A 23,332-nucleotide genomic window follows, 5' to 3' on the forward strand; every position below is an offset into this window, starting at 1 on the left:
AATTGATCGAACTATCCGGTATGATGCCACTCGGCGGTGATGAAACACACATTTTGAGCCCAGTCCCATGAGATTTTGATGGTGAATTGACGAAATGGCAGCTGATCTGGTTTTCGATTACGAAGTACACCGAAATCTCATTTTGGCGACATTTGTTACCGACCTTTCACGCATACATTACCGGCATGCGCATACTGTCGGTAACAAATGTTGCCAAAATGAGATTTCGGTATACTTCGTGGTCGAAAACCAGATCAGATGCCATTTCGTCATTTCACCATCAAATCTCATGGGACTGGGCTCAAAATGTGTGTTTCATCACCGCCGAGTGGCATCATACCGGATAGTTCGATCAATTCAGTGTAACTGTGAAAATTTGGTCAATTTCTGTGGGTGGTAACTAATCTGTAAATTTTTTTTCAAAATTTTGAAAAATTAAAAAGACGCTCCACTTTTTGCCAAAATAAGGCATTAACTGCCCAAGTTTCACTCTGATCGCTTGAGCGGTACAGGAGTTTTGCATCCCCGCGTTTTCGAGGTGTACAACGGGTCTTTATATGCACCTTAAGCCGCAACTCAAGTTAACCCGTTTTGGGACATCGAGTTAACCCGTCACTACTAGGCATCCTACTGGGGCCCAGTAAGGCCCACTTACCCGTTAACATCAGGTCGTGGAAATTTGCCCTCCCTAAGTTCTTCCGTCAATGCCGTGGATTAGTGTAAATAACGGGATGCAGATAGCTTGAAAGCGATAGAAGTGATTCTTTTTTAGATGTTGACACTGGTAATATCAGTTATAGTTAGCTTTGCGTGGTAACATATGTAAGTGCATGCACAACTAATGTTAGAATTTATTCTGTTGTTTTTATTCAGTTCTTTTCATAATCACATGTATATATCGGAGTATTACTTTCTGGCATGCAGTTACTCATACTGAACAGCAAAAATATAGTGAACCGAATCGTAGATGATACGTGATTTCAGGGCTTGTTGTGTATGATTCGCGACATACTCTTGTAGAATTTTCATCACTATCCACGCATTCCATACACTGATTGAGCTCGGCGATGGTTGGAGAGACGAGAAACGAATCTGTGAAAAATGCTAAAATAGCGCCAAATTTCGAACAAACAGGTGAAACCAACATCATGAAGAAGGTCGAAGACAAACCCCTGTAAGTACAATGTTAATTATTCAAATCATCACTGAAAACGATAAGTCTATTGCTGCACATTACCAAGTGTCATTCATTTAAAAATTATTTCAAACCCTTTATTGAAATATGGTTGCAGTTGATAATGTTAATGTAATTATACATTTTTGTGAGACATCGTTATTTCATGACATGATTGTTCGAAATTGAGCAAACTATAATACAGTAAAATTTAATTGTATTTTGCAAGCAATTTACTCCTCTCAAGTCATTCTAAAATTTAAACGTAATGATCTTTTTCGACGTTCTATTACGTTAACATTATTAACTCTAAATTTGGCTTTGAAAGTGTTTACATATATTTTCGACTGATGCAGAAATTAAACTTAGATTACCTTTTATCATTTTGCTTTCTTTTTACATCATGATTCATGATTTGTATGCGATGGTTTTGATGTTTCAGTACCTGGTGGCTGGTTTTTATATTGCTTTTGATTGCAACTGTTACTACTCGATTTTACAAAGTAACAGAGCCTGATCATGTATGGTAAGTTAAGACCCAGAAAACTTCAAACATCAATCCCTGTACTTCATACGCAAGGTTGTAACCATTTATTTTTTAGCTGGGATGAAACTCATTTCGGTAAAATGGGCAGTTGGTACATAAACCGGACTTTCTTCTTTGATGTCCATCCACCACTAGGGAAAGTATGAATAAACTTCTGTCTTACATTGTGTAGTAGGTAGCTAAAAATGTTATAATGCAAACTATTGGATCGTCAAGTAGAAATGTGAAACTGATTCCCTGATTTTGATTAGAATTTGTGGATACTCGTAAAACAGGTCAAATATGACCAAGAACGATATCATGATAGATGGCTGATAGCATAGTAATAAAAACACATCGCTGACACAAGGCTAAATCAAAACCAATGAAAACTTATTGACACAAACTTGTCTTGATGATTCACAGATCCGAATTTTATAAGACAACTGAATGCATGGCATGAAAATAAATCCAAATTAATTTTTCCATTATTAAGAATATAAGTCTATGGTTTGTTTTAATGTGTTGTTTTCGTCTAAATTATAACAAGTTTACCTGGATGTATAAAATTCATAAGAACGAATAAACTACGAATGGATATAGGAAAAATTATGCACCACAGATTGGATTGAATTGAAACTGCGTTACAGTTAAGACGTAAAAAAGAAACAGAAAGAAACCAACACATGACACAAGATAATAAGTTTATTGTGTTTTTAAATCTCATTCTATCATGTTTTATCATAATCTTTTATGTGCTATCAAACTTTTCCAAGAGGGTTACTGGATCAATATTTTTGCACGCACTGCGTTATAGTAAATATGCTGCAAAAGAATATATAGGTAAAATTTTGATAAGCAAGAACCCCGTATTAACAATAAAAAACCAGTAAATGTAGCAATAACTGTGGTATTGTACCTACAAAAAGCAAGCACGACGTATCTGCAGAGAATCTAGTTTCACTGGTTTGTTAACAACATGTGTATGAATAATACTTATAATCTGGCTAGTAAATACTTTTCACTAATGATGCTGCAGTAAAATCTCGATTAACCGGGCTTGTCATGAAATATTTTGTTTCTGTTTTTACTTCTGAAAATTTATTGAAGATGCAAATTCGCAAATAATAATGTGTTTCATGTGATACTGTTATGGATAGTTGCAGAGTCCATTATCAGTTGTATTTCACTCGGTATTTCAGTTTGCACAAACATACATATAATATTCGGATTAACTGTGGATTTTACTCATTCGGGACTCTTCCCATTCCGTTTCTACTGGTTATGCGGATGCTGTAGTCAGTCTTTACCAAACATCTAAAATGTCATTTATTTTGATGATCATCAGTTGCTGCACGTCACTGATGTGAAAATAATGCAGTCAGTGTCAGTCGACATGCAATATATGTGTAAAATAAATGTCACAAAGAAAACTTCTTGCACAAAAGTAATGCCAAGAAATATTTTTCTGTAATTCAAATTTAACTCATTCCAGAAATACATTTTATGGGGTTATTCTCATATAAAAAAAAAGTGTTTGGATAATTTTATTCCGCATTGAATGGAGATTGGTACTGTCTTACTTTCAAATCAGTGATTTGTACGAGCTGATATTAGTCAAAATAAGTGTCACATTTAATCTAGTGGGTAAAGATTGACTAGCATCCTTTTAATCAAGGTTATACCGTATTACATAAACCCTTTTACAATTAATTTTTAGATTGAGATTGTATGCAAATATGATTCAAGATTTTTTTTTTTGGCAATAGTTAAAATTACTACCACAACACTGCAATTCTTTCAGGTCCATATTTAAGCTATTCGGGTAGTTTTTAGTTTTCTGTTTTAAATTTTAATATGCCAGCAATAACGTGCATGGAATACAGGTTGAAATATAGTAACAAATTTATAATCAATTCGCACAAACTATTTCTATATTCCTATTCTCAAACCTTATTTGACGTAATCACAGGTGATTGTTTGTAAAATATTATCTTTTCAACTCAATTGATTTTCGACAGAATTAATGATCCTTAACCTTTCTGAGAATAGGTTCAAATCTTCCTGAAAAATATGTTACTTATAATTTTTTTTTTCTGCATTTTGAATTTAGAAATTCAAGTTTTTGTTTTTATCCATTCCAGTTTATTACCTTCTCTTTTATTATATGATCTTAGATGAAGTGCAATAAGATCTAATTTTGCATATAATTCTCTGTATATGAGATTTTTACCAGCATCATTCTCACATTGAGCCCCCAAATAAACTCGTAACGCATCCCAACCCCATACTTTTGAAAATGCTACGTATAACTGCTCATGGTTGAAAACATTTCTTCTAAGATTAATTTTAATTTTGTCAAACGTGATCATTTATATGTATGTAAATATCTATTAGGTATTATCAAACAGTAAAGAAACGCTCTTGTTGATCAAATTCGATATTTAATATTTCAAACTGAGACAAATTCAATCAATCATATTCATAGAAAAGCGACTTCAAGCCAGTTATATTTAAAGATTCAATGTGACGTGTCTTTTTTTAAAAGGGAAAAATTTCACCATACCCTGATTTCCGAAACTGATCAAACCTATAATTGTTGTAATCTGCTAAATCTTAAAACACAGTCTAATTCAAAAAATATTTCATTTATTCGCAGCATTTAAAGTCATTTTTATCAATACTTTTCATTTTCCTTTTTTCATATTATGTTAGTCTTAATTGACATTGATGGTTTCCAGATGCTTATTGGTTTATCCGGATATCTAACTGGCTACAATGGTTCATTTCCATTTGAGAAACCTGGAGACAAGTATGAAGATACAAAATATGTAGGAATGAGAGTAGTAAGTAACATAGATTAATGATGATATAATTAAACTAATTTCTATTGAATTTATTACTGGATGTCATTAAAAACCTGCATTTACAGTTCTGCACGATGTTGGGTGCAACTATCGTCCCATTAGCATTCCTTACTGTTTGGGAATTGACGCAGTCTTTGCCTTCATCTGTTTATGCTGCTACTTTTATTCTATGCGGTATGGTTTGACAGATTTATCATGGTTTTTAAGCATGTGTGTAATTTTTTTGTGCAGTCATATTTACTCTGAGGCATAGGCATATAATATGATAATTGATTCAATTTATCAATTATAATAATATACTTGATACATTTGTACAACATTGAATGTATCACTATACTTGCAAGAATTACCAAAGTAATTATCAACTAGCACGTATCTAATTTTAAATTACTAGGAATGAAAAGAGATGTTCAAACTTTTCGAATTATAAGAACTGCATAAGTCTTAGATTTGTAAGTGGTGAATTATTGTTTAGTCAAATGAAAATCTTGTTTTATCAGTCTAATTTCTATGACTGAAACATATTTGAGGTATCGTCCTCAACGGTAAATAATATCAGTATTCACTCTTGTCATTCATAATTGAGGCAAATTTTCACTGACAACTTTGGTAATTCTTGGTTGATTGAAAAAAAGTAATTGATAGAAATTTGATTACGTATAACTATCTTTTTTATAGAGAAACACTTCTATTTCACTTTTATTGTATGTTATAAATACTTGGAAACTAGACTTATTTTAAATTGTGTGTAATATTCTATTTTTTTCAGATGTTGGTCTACTTACGTTGAATCAATACATTCTTCTGGATCCAATTTTACTGTGTTTCATGATGTGTGCATTATGGGGAATGGCTCGCATCGGCTCATTGCAGCATCAACCATTTACATTCTCCTGGTGGGGTTGGATGTCATTTACTGGCATGGCACTTGCATGTACCATAAGTGTTAAATTTGTTGGCCTCTTTATTGTCCTGTTGGTTGGACTCTACACGTTGCATGAATTGTGGAGAGAACTTGGCGACCTTTCGAAGCCTGTCGTGAGTTATGCTTTCTATAAATAAGGTCACATAAATTTACCAACGCAATGTATGTATACTGTTGTTCACCAAGAGGTCATGAAAGAAGACATGACATGAAACTTGATAAAAAAAGATGACAAAATTGTAATCTCATAAATGAAATCTATATGGGCGAGTCTGGAAATTATCTATCAACAATCAGAGTCCAAAAATGAGATTTCGTTGAAATTTTGATTTATTCGCGGTATTGGGATACGGAAATTCTACCATGCTTGGACCTTCAGGCCTTACCGTTCACGAGGAATACGTTTATCCCTTTTATCACTTTTGCGAATGTAGAATTTTATTTGGATTTCTGGGACTTGTCATCGTAAAAAGAATTTGACCGAATGTATTGTTATTGCAAAAAACTTTGATCTTTTCGAATATCACACCCTGTACAATTATTTTAATTATTCTATTAAAGAACTTGAGAATTTTTCTGTGAGGACCCTAAAGCTGGCTATAGCTGGGTAAGCATGCCAAAAAGGCCCCCACTCGAAATGGATTCTGCAAGTTACCTACATTATTCTGTTGGCAAATGACTAACTCATCTAAAATTTTAACCTTATAATTCAATTTTCCTCGGATTAAGTTTTTTTGGTAGCAAGCTCTACTTTCTAAATATTCTTGAACACCTGGATTGCTGGTTTCCGGTGGATTTTAGAGAGTGACCACCTTGTTTTTTTTTTTATAGTATGAACATCTATTTTTGGGTGATCCTCCATAATTTTTCTGAATTTTTGCCTGAGGTGTGTCATTGTTAAAAAAAATTGTAAACCGTTATATTTTGCTGATTTATAAGCATGACCTCAAGATAATTTTTTCCACGTACAGAAGTAACACGAAAAACCGAAATGTGTAATTAGTTTCAGAGAACTTTCCCAATTGAATGTTAATTTCGAAGTTTTTAGCCATGTAACTCTATAATATAATGTGTTCTTTACAAGTTTAACTAGTGTACTGCATGTCGCCAGCAGCTACTTCCGTTTTCAAGTCTTTACACTATCTTATGTTAATGACTAGAAAATATCTTTAATTTCGGTATGTTATTTCCCAAATAAACACCGAAGCCTGCCTTGCTTCGGCGGCAGCAGTGTGAATGTGTCACAATGAATACTTAGCTACGCGCAGAGAGACGAATAAGATATCCAATACAGTTATTTTTCCGTCCCATCAAAAGCAACTCCCTCTGTTCCATTGTGAAATTTGAAAAAAACTAGATGTTTCTACTGTAAAAAAAGCGAGATGGTCACTCTCTAAAATTCACTGGAAATCAGCAACCTGAATGTTCAAGAATGTTTGGAAAGTAGAGCTTACTACCGAAAGATCTGAAAAAAATCCTCAACATGTGCTTAGATGTTTATTGGATCTGCAATTTCTTAAAATAATTTTTGAAGAGAAAATATTAGTGTAATAAAAAAAACTGAACATCGCTTTGTCGCGATAACTCTGAGCACAATGAAGATAGAAGGCTAAAATTTGGTATGAGTCATTTATTATCAACATAATATAGTAGGTAGGTTTAGCGTAGAATAATCGATTTTTCAGATCGATCTCAAACACTGTATCGAATCGGCGAATTGATCCAAGAACCCTTTGAATCGGACCAATTCAGGTTACAATGCTTCCATGCTATTTTCAACGCTTCCATTCCATCACGCAATAACAAAAAAGTGGTAATACGTAACGGTAATAATACTTTGTGGCACAAAAAATCGATTAATTTTTTTTTCTTCTGTAATCACAATTTGAGTGTGACCCTAGATTCATTTTATTCAAAAAACTTCCAGATGTACTTTTCAATGTCTTCCATTTCGCACGTAAAATAAAAATACATAACCGGCAGTTTGGCCAAAAAAGTTTGCACAGTACCTGTGCTGTTCAGTCGCATACTTGACAATTTATGTGACGAATACAGAAATCCAAAATTACAGTAGAGATGTATGCCAAACTAATTTTCAGCTTTCTAATGCAATGTTCAGAACAATTTTTCTGTTTGTGAAACCCAAAAAAATTTATCCACAACAAAAAAACTACGTATTTTTTCACTATTCCTGATGATTTATCTGAAAATGGATTTGATATTTGAAAAAAAGCATTTTTTTGCAAAAAAAAAACATATTCGATCAAATATTTATTCCGTCATTAAGAAGTCTAAGAAGTTCAAAGAAACATTCGTGATTCGTAAAAGTGATATGACTGACCAACATGTTTCTCGTGAACGGTGGCTCAAAGGTCTAAGAAGTGGAACGAAGCTGAAGCTAGCAGCCAGAATTAGCAACCAAACGTTCTGATGTTTATTCGAATAAGGTACCGAAATCCGAAAATCTAAATTTTGTGAAATACCTTGAACCCTCAATACATTTATAGAATTATGAGGATAAAACTGAATTGCATTTTTCTATTTCTAAAACTTTTGACATATTTGGCTGCTAACTCTGGCTGCCAGCTTCACCTTCATAGAAGTGGAGAATTACCATACGTTAGTATACCCAATAAAATATCAAAATTCTAGAGAAATTGAATTTTTCGGACCTAATCGTTAAACGATAATTAACGGACTGGTTGGTATGTACTTTCAGCTGTAAAATAGCATTATAACTAGACAGATTGTCACAGAGTTTCTCTTGCTAATTTTCATCATCTACGAGAAAACGCAATAATGAGATATCAGTTTCAATCTCCAGACGAAAGTACCAAATAAGGAGTTGAAACTGTAATTATTAGTAGTAGTATTTATTGATTCCCCTTGGGGTTACAAGCAACTTCCGTCTCTCCCTCATTTTACACCATCTGTTTACATAATTCCTTACCCTAGTCCTTATCCTATCCTTACATCCTACCTTATCCTACCTTACTCTACTCTTGCCTTTGCCCTGTGCCTTGCCTTGCCAATCCTTTATCTTACATCCTAAATTGTAATTATTATTTCCATCAATTACGAATTATTCTAAATTATGCTAACATTTTGGAACATTGACATCGACACATCTTCAATGGCAAATATTTTCGAGAGAAATGTACATTTGTATTTTTATGCACACTAGTGTACTTTTCCCAATTCTGTATTAATTTCATTGTTGGTTTGCATATGAAAGTAGTGAAGTTTCGACCTGAATAATTAGTAGGGACATGCCTGATTTGTCTTATTTCAATTCACTCTTGACCACTTTGCACGTAAACATATTGCACACGACTAAATAGAAATAGTCCAGTAGAAATTTCGTTCTTTCAGTATGATAGTTACCTATTTGAAATGTTCGCTCGACTAATATCGAATATTGTCCACATATACATTAAATGCCCTTAAAATCTGTTTATCGGTTTTTTTTTCAGATGAATGCAGTTGAACATCTGTTGGCTAGAATTCTTTGTCTCATAGTATTACCAATAATTGCATATATGGTGTTTTTTTACATCCACCTGGTTGTTTTAAATAAAAGGTGAGGCTATCATAATTAATAACATCATGATTTTCAACTAGCGATACCTATATTAAAAACTGATGTTATACTATTTAATATTACTTACACGAAATAGTAATGGTTTATTTCCCCGACATTATTTTCACTCACCCACATGATATTTCTTTACGTCAAAGATAGAATGGCTTCATGATCTTGATACTATTTTACTCCAATGTTACTGTAGTGGCAATGGAGATGGTTTCTACAGTTCAGGATTTCAGTCACAGCTGGAAGGAAATTCTTTGCACAATGCAACAATGCCTCGCCATTTGGCATACGGTGCTATCATAACACTTAAAAACCATCGCACCGGAGGAGGTTATTTGCATTCACATTGGCATTTATATCCAGAAGGAATAGGAGCTCGTCAACAACAGGTATGTATGCATAATGATCTTTCAACGAGTAATAAAAAATTTTCGTTTTTCATCTTTAATAATTTTAGATGTGAAATCATGATTTCATTATACAAAACTCATTCGTCACATCAATTCACTTTTGAACTATTTTATAGTTATGGCGCTGTTATTTTTTTTACTTTTCATCACCTTTAGTGATGTAAGGAAGGTTTTGGTTTCGCTCGAAAATTACTTTTTCTCATTTCAACGACTCTTAACGTTTTCAGACCTCTAGCATCCGAAGAACAAGTTTATAGAGATGTCGATCTGTTGGTTTGTCGGCCTGTCCAACACACTCACGCGATTATCTCTGAAACGATTTGACAAAAAAATCTGAAATTAACTGGGTTGTACAATTAAATGTGGGCATAAGAAAACGCCATGTCTTATTTAGTTCCAACTTCCGGTTCCACCGGAAATGAACCGACTTTCAGTGTTTTACCGAGAAACCTAAACTTTATCCTCATTAGTACTTTTTCTAAATGAAGGAATATGTATTTGGAGCTTATTCATTGAAAAAATTTTCAGAATTTTGTTTCATTTCACAGGACTTGGTTGCCAAGTCCTATCAGTTTCAGATCTTTAAACTAGCCATTATCGGGTCATTGACCAGACAGACAAACCGTCAGACTCTTCCATCCTTCTCATGGACATCCTAAATATCGCGAAAAAAACTGTTTTTCCAATTTCTTGTAAATACACTTGTAATTCTGCTCTATTTTCGTTAATATTACATTTTCATTTTTCAGATAACTACGTATTCGCACAAAGACGACAATAATCGTTGGTTGCTGAAGAAATTTGATACGAATGTCGTACCGCCCGATAGTGTACTAGTAAAACACGGTGACTTAATCCGACTGGAGCATGTAGTGACTCGCCGAAATTTACACTCACACAAAGAAGTAGCCCCCATTTCAAAAAAACATTACCAGGTCACTGGATATGGAGAGGTACGAAAAAATATACTGTGTCACATTTGTTTATACCTGTACAATGAATTTCGACCTGGCATTTTTCTGTCTCAAGGCCACTGTACTTTCAGCTTTTCCATAATCCTTATGGAATTTTACATGTTTGATTCAAGCAATTGAAAAAGAATTTTTGAGAAATAATTTCTTGATTGTCACTTATTTTGTTTTCCAAGATCGTGTCATGGATAAAAGCTCTTATTATTTCCCATGAAATATGAAACTTTAGCCACATGATGCATACGTATTACTTATTAAATCTCATTGGTTTTTACTGTGCATAATTGATCAGAGTGATCAGTGATATACGCACTGGGGAAAACGGGAAAAACACGTGAATTTTCTGGTTTTGCACAGTTAGTGCATAATTCACATTTCGCGTATCTAGTGGTATAAGGTCGTATGCGCCAAAAAGGCGATTTTGGTGGTAAAAGGTCGTATGTATATAATTTTTTTTTTCAGGATAAACGGAATTTTCTTACATATCGATGGATCTTTGCGTTTCAGAAGTTTTTCGAGCATTTGCACGAAAAAACAGATTTTGGTGGATACGACCTTCCTCCGATAGTTCACGAGATCTTTTCTCACAAATTCGAAGATGATACGATGTAACCGCCAGTACTTATGACCTTTTACCGTTAGTTTTATAATTTTTCAAATCTATTTTTTTGTCAAGGTTTTATGTATGTCAAGGTACCCGGGGAAAAAAAAATTCTCACCAGGAAATTTGGGAAAAACGCGGGATTTTTTTAAATGGTTCTCGTATACACCCTCTCGATGAATTGACAGTGTGCATACAGTTTGAAACTCAAGTTCATTTTCTATGAATACACATATGTCAGAATTCATGAAAGTTTTCATTTTCTGGACTTCGCAATTTTTATTTAAACGCCAAATATCATTATTTACCCAAAAATAGTCAACCAGCAACGCGCATTTTTTAGAATGGCACTGGAGATGCAAATGATGTTTGGAAAGTGTTGATCGTAAATGGGAAAGAAGATGATATTGTACAAACAGTAACAAGCAAGCTGAAATTCGTACATTACCTTCATCACTGCGCGCTTACGAGCAGTGGAAAAACATTACCTAAATGGTAAGCTTTGACCACCTTTGCCAACTAAAAATAAAATTTTTTATAGATATTTGCAAATACGTATTCATCAAGTTTGTAACCTTTTTTCACAGGGCATATAGTCAACAGGAAGTTTCTTGCAATCCGAACATGCGAGATAGAAACTCTTTGTGGAATATAGAGGATAATATTTTTGCCAAATGTAAGTCAAAGATGTCAATTGTAGATACAGAAAATTATAGTACTGGATTTGATATCTGTAAATACAACGGAGTTTTTCTTCACTTTTAACAGTGCCAAATGTCAGTTTTCAAGTATACGCACCTGGTTTTCTGGAAAGATTTCTGGAATCACATGCAGTTATGTTGCAAGGTAATTCGGATTTGAAGCCAAAGGAGGGAGAAGTTACCTCAAGACCATGGCAATGGCCTATAAACTATAGGGTGAGAATGTACCAGTAGTGTTCTACAACAGCATACATGTGATTGTTAAGGGGATGCCCTGGTCGATTTCGATGTTGACATATATATTTTCAAATATAATTCCACGTATTTCTAACGCGAATAAAAGCTCACAGCCTGATTCTTTACGCAATTCTGAATAAAAGACTTCAATACATTTTTATTCGACGCAAAAAAAAAAAAAAATGGCATGAACTGTACGAATTTATCATTGCGTTTTTGTTTGGTATTGCGTATAGAATGGGGCTGTTAAGGCCTTTTTTGTATTTGAGATACGTGGACTGCGATATGTGAAAATGTTCAGGGTGTCTCACTTTGATCAATCTAGTCAAATGTCTCGACAACTAAAAGTGTGAGTACAAAATGTTTCAGACAAAAGTTGTAAGGTTCAAAGGGAGAAAAGAGATGAGTGTGTCAGATTTCTCGCAAGTGAATCCACGAAGGTTGGATAAAGGTCAACTTGGTTTTTTTAAATGAAACAGTATATTTTTTCCATCAGCATCTGAAAGGGCATCAAATTTTGCATCAGAAAGTACTTACCACAACTCGACTGATGATGAGATACGAGCCAGTTAAGTTGCTACGGAATGCTGCCACCTTCGACTTTTTTTTTGTAAATATTTATATTTTTGTTCAGTTTTACATTCAATTGAATTTTCTGGATTAGTTGATTATTAAAATTAATTTTTTTGATCCTACAGTTTGAAGTTTTATTTACGTAAAATTTTCTTATTCCAACTATTTTTTAAAGGACGTTTTGTTTAACTTTTCAGAAACTTTCGAAATAAAATGTTATTTCTGAACCATTACTCCGATAGAAAATTACGTAGGGTTATAAATCACTTTAATAGATGTTCGAAAACATTTTCGCGCAGTTCAATGCACCGTTGAGTTCTAATTTGAAATTGTTCGATTGTGAACACTAGTACTGCCCTCGGAATAGCACGACATGTGTTGATATATCCCTAATTTGTCATCGCAAATACGGTTTGAAAATAGCATTTTATTCTTCAAGTTTCTTATAAAATAAAGAAACATCCTTTTAAAAATAGTTGAAACTTTGAAATACTAGAAATTTTAACTGAAAACTTGAGAATGTGAATAAAATTTTTTTATCAATTTAGAATATTGAAGATAAAATTTGAAAAAAATAAATATAAATATTTCGAAAAAAAATGGTTAAAGGGGGCCAAGCGGCAATCTTCAGGTCGTGGCCCCTGTAAATCCTGCTAAACGTGCAAAACTCATGAACTAAGCACGATAGGCAACCTCCTTAGTAACTTGACCAGCTCGTATCTCATCACCAGTTGAGTTTAAGTGGTGAGTATGTCGGGGCTTCTTGTTGCAGAATTTGATGCCTTTTCAGATGCCGATGAAAAGAATGTACTGTTCCTGTTTTACAACTTTTGTAAAAAACATTTTTCTCTCACACTTTTGGTATTCCAGATATTTTTGACTGGATTGATTAAAATGAGCACCTCCTTAACCTTTAGAGGACGGGGATTTGGGATTTTTGGTCTCCTTCAGAAAATGCATAAAAAAGGTACTAATATGTTAAAGCTATCATAGGTAAAGTGTTGATCATGTGTCGCCCCCGTATACTGGTTTTCCCGTCCTCTAAAGGTTAAAGTGTCAAATAGTAGAGTATTATATTTTATCTAAAGTATCATAAATTATTCCCACCAATAAGCTTATCTTTGCATACACATTTCTTTTCACGGGAACTTGTGACACGTATAAGTGTTGAGATATAGAATGCACTGTGTTACCAATAAGGCAGCTTAGTGTTACACCTACTTGTAAGTCACCAAAAGCCATCCAGGTTAACTTTTTTATCACGGTTCTCTAAAAAGGCATTTCTGAGGTAAATGTTTATCTAGCCGCTTCTTTCATTACTAATATTCTATTAACGTTCATTTACATAAAAGGTATCCCTGGTTAAGAGGAGCCAAATGCCCCTGTTTCGGCATTTTTAAAAGACCCTTTCAGAAATGCTTAGTAGGTCAGAAAAACGTGCCCTAAAGTGGCTTATAACTTAATAACCCCCTCCATGTCCTCCGGGGGTGAAAAATCATATTTTATGCATTCGATTTTTTATCTCAAAACTCAATTGACAGATGCTTATGAAAAAAAATTTGGATACCCATTATCACAAGACCTCTTATGGTCGTAAAATATTTTTTTCATCATTTCATTGCTTCAGGTATATATTACTTCCAAAAATTACTTTAGTTTTCTGTGAGTTGTGCACCCCGTCGAAAATGAAGATTTTTACCCTTCTTTCACTACTTTGACCAAGCTCTGAGTAAAAGTTATCCGAATAGCTATGGAATATTGAGATTTACCTTTTAAATTTTACTATACATAATATTTAGCCTCGTCACCCTGTATATGAGAGCATTGAGTTGATGAAATGTATTTCAGTGTACATGAAATGTACTAAGTCGTAAATATTTTTTAATTTTTTTTTTTTTGTTCATCAACAAGTCAAAGTCAGATATCCTGAATAAACTATAATTCTGATGATACTTATGATAATAATATATGGGATTGAAAGATTCTTATATGAATCGTTCGTAACTGCATATCATTACGTAATAGTTACTAATGGCAATTAGCGGTCACTGTTTTGAACAAATATCTGAAAAAAGTTGTTTTAGGTTGTTATCCATAACTCTGAATATTCCTTGCGAATAAATATTTACAGTGGAAATGATATCTTGCGTTTTGGTCATGGACATCCATAATTTTGTTCATAAGGATCTATCAATTGAGTCTTGAGGTGAAAAATCGAATGTATAAAGTATCATTTTTCACCCCCGGAGGGGGTGGAGAGGGTTATCGAATCATGAACCGCTGGGTACATGTTTTTCTGACCTAAGAAACATTTCTGCAAAGAGAAATTGAAAATCCTGAAACAGGGTCATTTGGCCCCTCTTAACCAGGTATACCCTTTGTGTCGCCCTTCCATTCGAAAATCGAAGTACGAAAATTAATTCGGTGATTCCTTACAAGATCTAAGTTGTTAAAAATTTCATGTGTCACAGTTTTGAAAGTTAATCTTTTTTGTTTCCAATCGGTTTTGTAAAAGTTCTTCCGATAATTGGATCCCAAGATATTCAAATTAGCACATTATCACATAAAATATTGTGAGAATAATTTCGAATTTTGGAACCTCTCCAGTAAACAGAAATTTTTTTGAATGTGTTATACCGAATTCATTTTGATGTCTAATAATTTTCAAGAAAATAACTATATTACACAGTCATAAATCAAAGTTAATCGTTCTATTGTTTTGGCTGAAATTCAGGGTGCACGTTCAGTTCATTACTCCAAACAAACGATTGTTTTAAATTTTTGATATCTTGCTTTGTGTCTAATATAGAAAATCTCCGGGGTTCAAATATTTTTTTGACGCTTCGAACTCCATAACATGTTTTTGGGACTACAAAAATACACTCAGGTTAAATCGATCGCTATCTGCGACCTATTATTAATCAGCTTAATGCAGTTGCTTTGGTCGATGGAGCCCCTCCGTTCAAAACAGTTAGTATCTCCTAAATCAATGGTCAAACCAACTAAAACAGAATCTCCAAATTTTTACCTCTTTTTGATGAATTTTATGCAAAAATTTTAATGTACATGTCTTGTAAAAGATGTTGGTTAATAAATTAACGATAAGTAAGCCTTTTTAAGGCGCATGATGTTCACTTTTTCAAGTAGCATGAAGTAAGTTTTATCTGCTGCTATCATCTCCCAGTAGAATTAACAAACGATCAAAAGTGAGGTGCGAAGTCCCTAGTATCTTATATAAACACTAAAATTTTAGGATTATTTCTCGTAAAGCTCTTAGTTTGACTATTTGAAAAAGGTTTTTCAAATTTAGGCACACGCTACAGAGAAAAACATAAGTTTTGCGTGAATTTCATTTTTTCTCAACTGTGATGTTCCAGATTGCATTGATTAAAATTGTGAACAATTAAAAAAAATTCAAATATTCTAAGAGTATGGGAAACTTTATAAAGAATTGTCAAGTCAATTTTAAATAGTAGTAGTCAGCACCCAATGGCGTTGAAGTAAAATACTGTAAATACAGTCAAAGAGTTACAAATTGTTATTTTTCATTATCTTGAATTCGATGACTATAATCTCTTCCACATTCCTACAATTAATAAGGCCACATCCTTTACTGTTATCAGGCCACTTGATCTTATATATTCAGTAAAAAACGATTGAACTGCCGGTAATACTCAATTCCTCTTTTTCATTTTTTGCAGGGTCAATTCTTTTCTGGGAGTAAAAATCGCATTTATCTACTCGGAAATCCCATTATATGGTGGGGAAACATAGCATTTTTAATTCTCTTCTCTCTCGTATATCTATTCGCCTCTGTGCAAGAACAGCGAGGATATCTGCAGGATCCTGATATTTTAAATCGAAGAAGGAGAATACTCAAGGCTGGCATGTGGATGTTTATAGGATGGCTCTTACATTATGTTCCATTTTGGGCAATGGGACGTATACTCTACTTCCATCATTACTTCCCTGCTTTACTGTTCAGCTCCATGCTGACCGGAATAACATTAAACTACATTCTGGAAACTATACCCACGTTCGTTCCAGGCATGATTGGGGATACTATTTATCATTTTATAGTGGGGCTAGTATTATCTGGAACTGTATATAGGTACGTAAGACTCCTTAACCATTCTTCAAAATATCGAACGTATAGGTATAATCAAATTCAATCACTTACAATTAAATTGTTGAAAATTTACTAAAATAATTTAATTTGATACTGGCTTGATCCAAATCTCATACGATTGACTGAGTTCTGTTAATTTCCAACTTGATATCTATAATGTATTGGGTAGAAACTTGCAAGTGACTGCGTCTTAACAACTGAAAATATGGCTTACTAAATGATTCAAAGAAATCTCATACTGTTAAGGATAGCTGCTAGTCACTACCGATTTTCAGTGAATTTTTGAATAGCTTTACTTTTTGGTGTCTTGAAAAATGGATCTGAAATAATAAATTTTCACTTTATTTTACAGTCAACAACTGTGATTCGTATAATACCATTAGTACAAAAAAACAATGACTTACAACTTATGAAACTGTACGTTCTAACAGAAGTATAAAAAATCAATCAGCTCTCGGCATGCATGTACACAAACCGAAGTAGATTGTGACCGATTCAAAGCCGCCGGATTCGTCTGCAATGCAGGTTCAATAGATGGTAGCAGATGGCACCGGTAGCCTTGAATTGGTCAGCATCCACATCGATTTGGGAATGTGTGATTTGCACCAAAGTTATTCTTACTTGAGCAAGGATTGATGTTGAAACTATGTGTATACAAAAGCATGCACACACACATTGGTAATGTACTTATGTAAGTACGTACAGTCTATTATAAAGAAAAATATGTCATTGTTATTTGTAATGATTATATTTTGATTGCAACAAGTGGATTTGAATAAAACTGTTTATTCGGGAATATTATTTTTTTATGAAGTAAACTAAATTATATAATTTGGAAAGAATTGATCGATTACCTGAGTTTAAAAATTTTCCACAAACAAGTGAAAAGTTTACAAGTATTTCTTGTTCGGTTGCAAACTAATCACCAGATTAAGTTGTTGAAAATAGTTGCAGCATAAGTGGATCGTAAAACTAGTCCTGAATAAATGTCACAATTATTGTAAGTTTTCAGCTACTTTATAAAGTGGTTAACACATTGGATGCAAAACCTGGTATTAATTAATTTGCCTAGAATATATCGAATTTAAGAAGCATGTTTTCATGCTTAGGCTTCTGTTGATACAGAGCATTCACACGTTTGGTAAATCATGGTTAATTTTCTATTCTTTGTCAGCTTTTACCTGTTTTCTCCATTGGCCTACGGCATGGACGGACCATCAGCCTCGCATCCTGAAAGTCCATTATATCCACTCCGCTGGATGGAATCCTGGGAGTTTTAGTTCATACTATAAGTCTTCACATAACAACCTGACTTATTACATAGTCAAGGTCTCGTAAAGGCTGATATTTACAGTGTCAAGTAAATTATATTTTTTATGTACGCAATTTTGATACTATATATTTTATTGTGTTGATATGTACGTATTATATGTTGAAGAAATGTCATATTTATAATATTGCAAAATAAGTTATAGATTGTATGTGAGCAAGTATGCGGTCAACAAAAAAAAAAAAAAATATCATTAAACGCATAAAATGAATTGAATATTTTCTTGATTGTTTTTTAATAATTCATTTCGCATGTGTTAATCGAGATCCCACCTCAAAAATTACGGGTATTAAGTAAAATTTTCTCAGTTTTTCGAAAAAAATATTTAAAAAACGTTCATAATTTGGACGACGGCATAAAAACAGCTTTTCAGATTTTAAGGCCAATTTTAAGAGCTTTTCACACGTATAAAGGGAAAATGTTTTTTTTTTTAAACAGACTTTTTTACACAACAAACCTATTCTAAAAAATTTTTATAGTGGCAAAGGAATCCTAAAAAAATGTTTAAAACAGAAATTATAAAACTATATAATAACATCGAAAATAAAAAACAAAAAATATTGATTATTTTTTATTTTTAAATCGTAAATGAACTTTGATTATGTTCTATTGAAAAATTATTTCTTGTGCTAATATTTAATTTGATTGTGACAGCAATTAATTCAATCCTCTCGCCAAGAAATTTTCAACCCTTGTCAAATTTTTTTTTTCTCATTCTAGAATAAAGTGTATTGAATTAGATTAACTCGTGACAATGATATTGTACATATCTCCAAATATCGAAGCCCACATATCACGAAAACAAAAAAGGGTTTCACAGCGCCATTCTATACGCAATTCTGAACGAAAGGACTCCAACACATTTTCAGTTGATGCGGAAATAAAGAAAGGGTACAGCAACCACGAAATCGGAATAGTAAATTGGTAGTTTTTGTGTCATTTCTTTATTTTTGCATGAAATGAAAATGTCTTGGAGTTTTGTAGTTCAGAATTGCGTATCGAATGGCATTGTTGAGCCCTTTTTCATTTTTGAGATTCGTAAACTCCGATGTTTGGAGATACATGTGTATGTCAACGTCGAAATCGAGTCCCTGGTCGCGCCGCGCCTCTGCATGGTCGTGTTGATGGCACATTCGCGCCTTCCCGTTTGCTCGACATGCCGCCCTCCAAATTCGAGCGCCCTAGGCCATCGCCTAGTTCGCCTATACGGTCGGGCCGGCCCTGCACGGCTGGCAGCTATGTCCGGACTCGCGGTATATAATTGTGTATGTAAGCCCCATACTTATGCAGCACGCAATGAAGGACCAAGAAAAAAAAGGATTTTGCGCTGGCGAGTAAGTACTATATTTCCAACCAGTAGCAAAACATACAAAGATTATCAATTAAAATTACCCTCGTTTAGCTAATAGTAATAAACTATACGAGACGATTTCGCGCTATTTCGTTACTGCAACAAAATTTTAAAACAATGCGTATGCGCAAACTCGTGCCGCCAGCCACACCATAGTGGACTGAAAACTCATAACTCAATCACGGTTTGTGCCTACACTTCTTCAATATCCCAGTCAACGCTTCAGCAACGCACATTCTAAACCTCGGCGTCGTTGACTGAGGCGTTGACTGAAGAATCAGAATACCTGCGGAATCTCTACAGTTTTGAATTGACCGCTTGTTGTGACGTCAACTGACGGAGCTTTTCTATTGGTTCGTCCGAAAAGCTGCGCTATAGCGCACCGTACTCCTTATTAAGCAGGGCATTAAAAGGTACCGCTTCTTCTTGGTTTTCGCAGATCAGTTATGCGGGAATGAACTGGACTCAATTTAAAGAACTTTTTTTGGCCCGATATGACTCGGTTGAGACTCCAGCCGCGGTGATAATCCGTGTGAATAATGGAAAACCCAAGGAAGTACACTATGAGCCACGCCACGTGTGTCGACTGTCGTCTGTCGGCATATTCGCGGTTTCCTTCTCAGGTCTCATGTATACTACTTTTTTCTTTATCATATTAAAATTGTTGTGTCATCTAGTCATCCATCGGTGTAATCTAGTATCGTAAACTTAAAATGGCAGATGTGAAAACTGCTGTGTTCCTAGAATCTTGGGGATTTGGCGAGACCACGTTTGAAGGTTAGACACAATTTTTCGATCCATGGAAACTGTTTGCTATTCATAGTCGATTTGCTGATAAATATTCCTTCACGTCTTGTACGTTTTACTTATTTTTATGGTTTATGATAAATTTTGTAGAAGATATTCTCTTACGGTTTTTGTTACTCTCATTTATTACATAGAAAACGATTTAGTAGAATTTGAACCTACAAAAAAAATCTATTTGTCACAAGTAACATTTGTTTGTATCAAGTAAATTTTTATTCTTTATTGTCAACCAAATTTAATTTACAACAATCAATCTCATAACCATTACGTTTCAAAGAATACCAAAAATCAGGATCTGAAGTTGGCGTTATTTTTGAGCAATTAGCATTACTGGTAAAATTGCTTACTCATTGTCATTACTTTATTTGTACACTTGGCAAGGTTTACTATGAGACGGCAGCTATAAATTGTGTACGAGCTCAAATGTACTCGGACTATAGCTTGGCTTCTTAAAATCAACCTTGCCCAGTGTATAGGACAAAGAAGCAAATCTTTGTAAACAATAATTGCAATAAATGTTCTTTGGTTTTGACTTATAGCTGGTACAAGATTTCTCGAGAATGATTAATGATAATCTATCAATGTATGTTGAATGGTCGGCAACATCGAGATCTCTTTGCACTGTTGAATGACGATACAGTATCCCAGGGTATGTATCTAACTCCATCGATATATGTTTCGACTGTATCATAATTTTGACCACTGCAAAAACTGATTTTGTCAATCAAGACTTTTATGGTATTGCATAGATTTGGCTAACTTGTAGAGCATGCTTAATCATTTGCAATTTAAACCTGTTGTTGCGTGAAGCATAATCTCATTCAGCTGCTGGCAAATGCTGCAGTTCGAACAATTATTCATTATGTTAACTACTCTTTTTCCTATTTCTTATCGTGTTCCTATTTCCAATAAAATGTGTTATAGGTGTACGGGATGTCTTAATATTGACATTGCTGCCTGCTCTTCATCCACCAGTGGCACGTGTCAAAAAAGGAAAAGGTTTTTGGAGGCCTACTATTGTAGAATCGATGAATGGATTCATCCGTCATATGAAGGTAAAAAATTACTATTTACGTATATGCTGTTTGCTCTAATTTTCTCATATATAATTTGTCATGGATATAAATCATTGAATAATGATGGTTGCTTATTCTAAAACAGACTCTGAGCGATTTGCAACCAGAAATCGATCGTCGAATAGAACAGATGAATCAGCTGAAACAACGAGTGCAAACGTACATTATCATTGTGGGTCCTGAACTGATGTCTATCCAGAATTTGTATGTAATCATTGACAACACAATATATTACATGGAAAGCATTTTAAAGGCAGTCAATATCTGCTTCAAAATATGTCATGCTTTACACGCACGATACCCAGTGAAATCTGAGCAAATTTGGCTTCTGTTGCAAAAATGCATCTACAATATGAAAACCACATAGGATAAGGAAATATCATCCACATTAGCTCTAATTGCTCAGATCAAAGCTAAATAAGGTGTTTGATAGTACATACCAGAATTAAAGCTAATTCAAGAGTCGACTTTTCGACTCATACATCCACAATGGAAACTAAAGAAAAATTTAATTTGAATTTACAACTATTACTCATGATGTTCCTATAAAACATATTTCTATTTACGATATACCTATGTTGAATACTAACTTTTCATATTTTTTGAGCTGAAACTTTAATCAGATTTAAGTGATACGTATATGATTGTTTATTCGGACATTTATAGTGATTCCTAGTAGAACATACTCAAGGAAAACTTTCCGTATTATTGTTTTTTAAGTATATAGATTTTATTCAAAACTGTAGCGATACATTTGGTAGCTGTGTATCCTAGGGCGTATGAGTTTTTACTTTAATATTAGTGTAGTTTTATCGCTATTGTACCCAAGTGCAACTTACAGCTTTAATATTTTTCAAGCACAGACTGTATCGTGATATCAAGAAATACTCTTTTCTTTATATAAATATTTTAATATATAATTAATAATTTGCGATTATATTAGTAAAAGATGATAATCCTACCAAAGAGTTAATATAGTTGATATTGAGTATAAAACAAAAATGAATCGTTGTATAATTGAAATAATTTTCAAAGTTAATATCTGCCTCAGCATGGTTATAATATGCTATATTTGTGTAGAACAATTTGCTCGGATGAATATTTTTATACGGCATTTTAGGGTTAAACATAATTTGGGATCTAATGCGCGATTTATTTGCAGGCAACACCAATGTGTTCGCGAATTTCAAACCGTTTTTTCATTTAAAAGACATCTGTTACAAAAACTTAAATGTGATGTAAATGACGCAACCTGTAAGGAAAGTAATCATCAAACCACTGTTGTAGACTTACCAATAGAATCTCTCAATGATGAAGATTTAAACTTATGTGTCGACTCGTCTAGCAATGAAAAAACATACAAATTACATAACATTGTTATGGAAATAACTAACATTCAAATTCAAATTAAACATCCGGCAGCAATATTTGTGGCAGATCTATAGATAAAGTTTCTCTGACTCGTCAGCATGTTCAAGATATTATGGTAAACACTTAAGAATTTATCTCGAGTACTGTGTTAGACTTAGTGAAAACTGAAGTATTGAAGACTTTGGATCAAGTGCCTGCTAGTGAAACTAATCTGTCACAAAAAATAAAACAATTGTTTCAAGGTTGTGAACATCCATTTGAAAATTTAGAGACTGAGTACAAAAAACTGAAATTTTTTTCAGGGCTGGACTGATTTATAGAGCCACAATCATATGTCATTGGTCAAGTCATGCAAAGCAAGTACGTTAAGGGTGTTCTAACATAATTATCAACAAACGTTACCGGACAATGTGTTTCAGTCTCAAGCGTTTTGCAGAAGATTTTTGAACGGCCTAGTGCTTTATCAAATATATTAACAAACATGGATAACTTATCTCGTGATACAAAGTTGATCACTCACATATTTCAAGGTAGTCTTTGGAAAAATATCAGACATAAATTTGGATCTAAAACAGTTTTATCAATAATTATTTACTTCGATGAGTTTGAAAATAATAATGCCTTAGGTGGTCATGCAGGTGCTCATAAATTAGGAGGAGTGTATTTTTCTATTCCATGTATACCTGCGGAG

The 23,332-nt window shown here is 33.7% G+C and overlaps 2 protein-coding genes across 9 annotated transcripts; both read left to right on the plus strand.

Annotated features, from left to right (window-relative positions):
• Window positions 1–928: 928 nt before the first annotated feature.
• Window positions 929–18,149, plus strand: LOC124408099 (protein O-mannosyl-transferase 2). Of its 8 annotated transcripts, none has more exons than XM_046884782.1 (15): window positions 929–1,174; window positions 1,617–1,700; window positions 1,777–1,861; window positions 4,442–4,546; window positions 4,633–4,741; window positions 5,337–5,605; window positions 8,966–9,072; window positions 9,281–9,473; window positions 10,244–10,447; window positions 11,410–11,561; window positions 11,654–11,742; window positions 11,835–11,983; window positions 15,888–15,906; window positions 16,277–16,688; window positions 17,863–18,149. In XM_046884782.1, the coding sequence occupies exons 1-15, from the start codon at window positions 1,068–1,070 to the stop codon at window positions 17,984–17,986; spliced, it is 2,208 nt and encodes a 735-aa protein (XP_046740738.1). In that variant the 5' UTR covers window positions 929–1,067; the 3' UTR covers window positions 17,987–18,149. The 8 variants fall into 8 exon arrangements, with proteins under 8 accessions (XP_046740738.1, XP_046740739.1, XP_046740740.1 ...); XM_046884783.1 differs by having other exon boundaries at window positions 17,881–18,149; XM_046884784.1 differs by lacking the exon at window positions 15,888–15,906 and having other exon boundaries at window positions 16,279–16,688.
• Window positions 18,150–20,761: 2,612 nt separating this feature from the next.
• On the plus strand, window positions 20,762–21,637 carry LOC124407957. The gene is made up of 3 exons (XM_046884569.1): window positions 20,762–20,843; window positions 21,119–21,249; window positions 21,356–21,637. Exons 1-3 carry the CDS (start codon window positions 20,762–20,764, stop codon window positions 21,635–21,637), a joined length of 495 nt encoding a protein of 164 aa, XP_046740525.1.
• Window positions 21,638–23,332: the final 1,695 nt, after the last annotated feature.

Source organism: Diprion similis, chromosome 7 (assembly GCF_021155765.1).
Source record: "Diprion similis isolate iyDipSimi1 chromosome 7, iyDipSimi1.1, whole genome shotgun sequence".
Taxonomy (NCBI): domain Eukaryota; kingdom Metazoa; phylum Arthropoda; class Insecta; order Hymenoptera; family Diprionidae; genus Diprion; species Diprion similis.

Bases quoted from the DNA above. Each gene is read 5' to 3' on its own strand.
- LOC124408099 (XM_046884782.1), top strand. From the start codon at position 1,068: ATGGTTGGAGAGACGAGAAACGAATCTGTGAAAAATGCTAAAATAGCG. The intron at 1,862-4,441 runs GTATGAATAAAC...GATGGTTTCCAG, and splicing joins TCCATCCACCACTAGGGAAA to ATGCTTATTGGTTTATCCGG. The intron at 9,474-10,243 runs GTATGTATGCAT...TTCATTTTTCAG, and splicing joins TAGGAGCTCGTCAACAACAG to ATAACTACGTATTCGCACAA.
- LOC124407957 (XM_046884569.1), top strand. From the start codon at position 20,762: ATGATAATCTATCAATGTATGTTGAATGGTCGGCAACATCGAGATCTC. The intron at 20,844-21,118 runs GTATGTATCTAA...AATGTGTTATAG, and splicing joins TGACGATACAGTATCCCAGG to GTGTACGGGATGTCTTAATA. The intron at 21,250-21,355 runs GTAAAAAATTAC...ATTCTAAAACAG, and splicing joins GATTCATCCGTCATATGAAG to ACTCTGAGCGATTTGCAACC.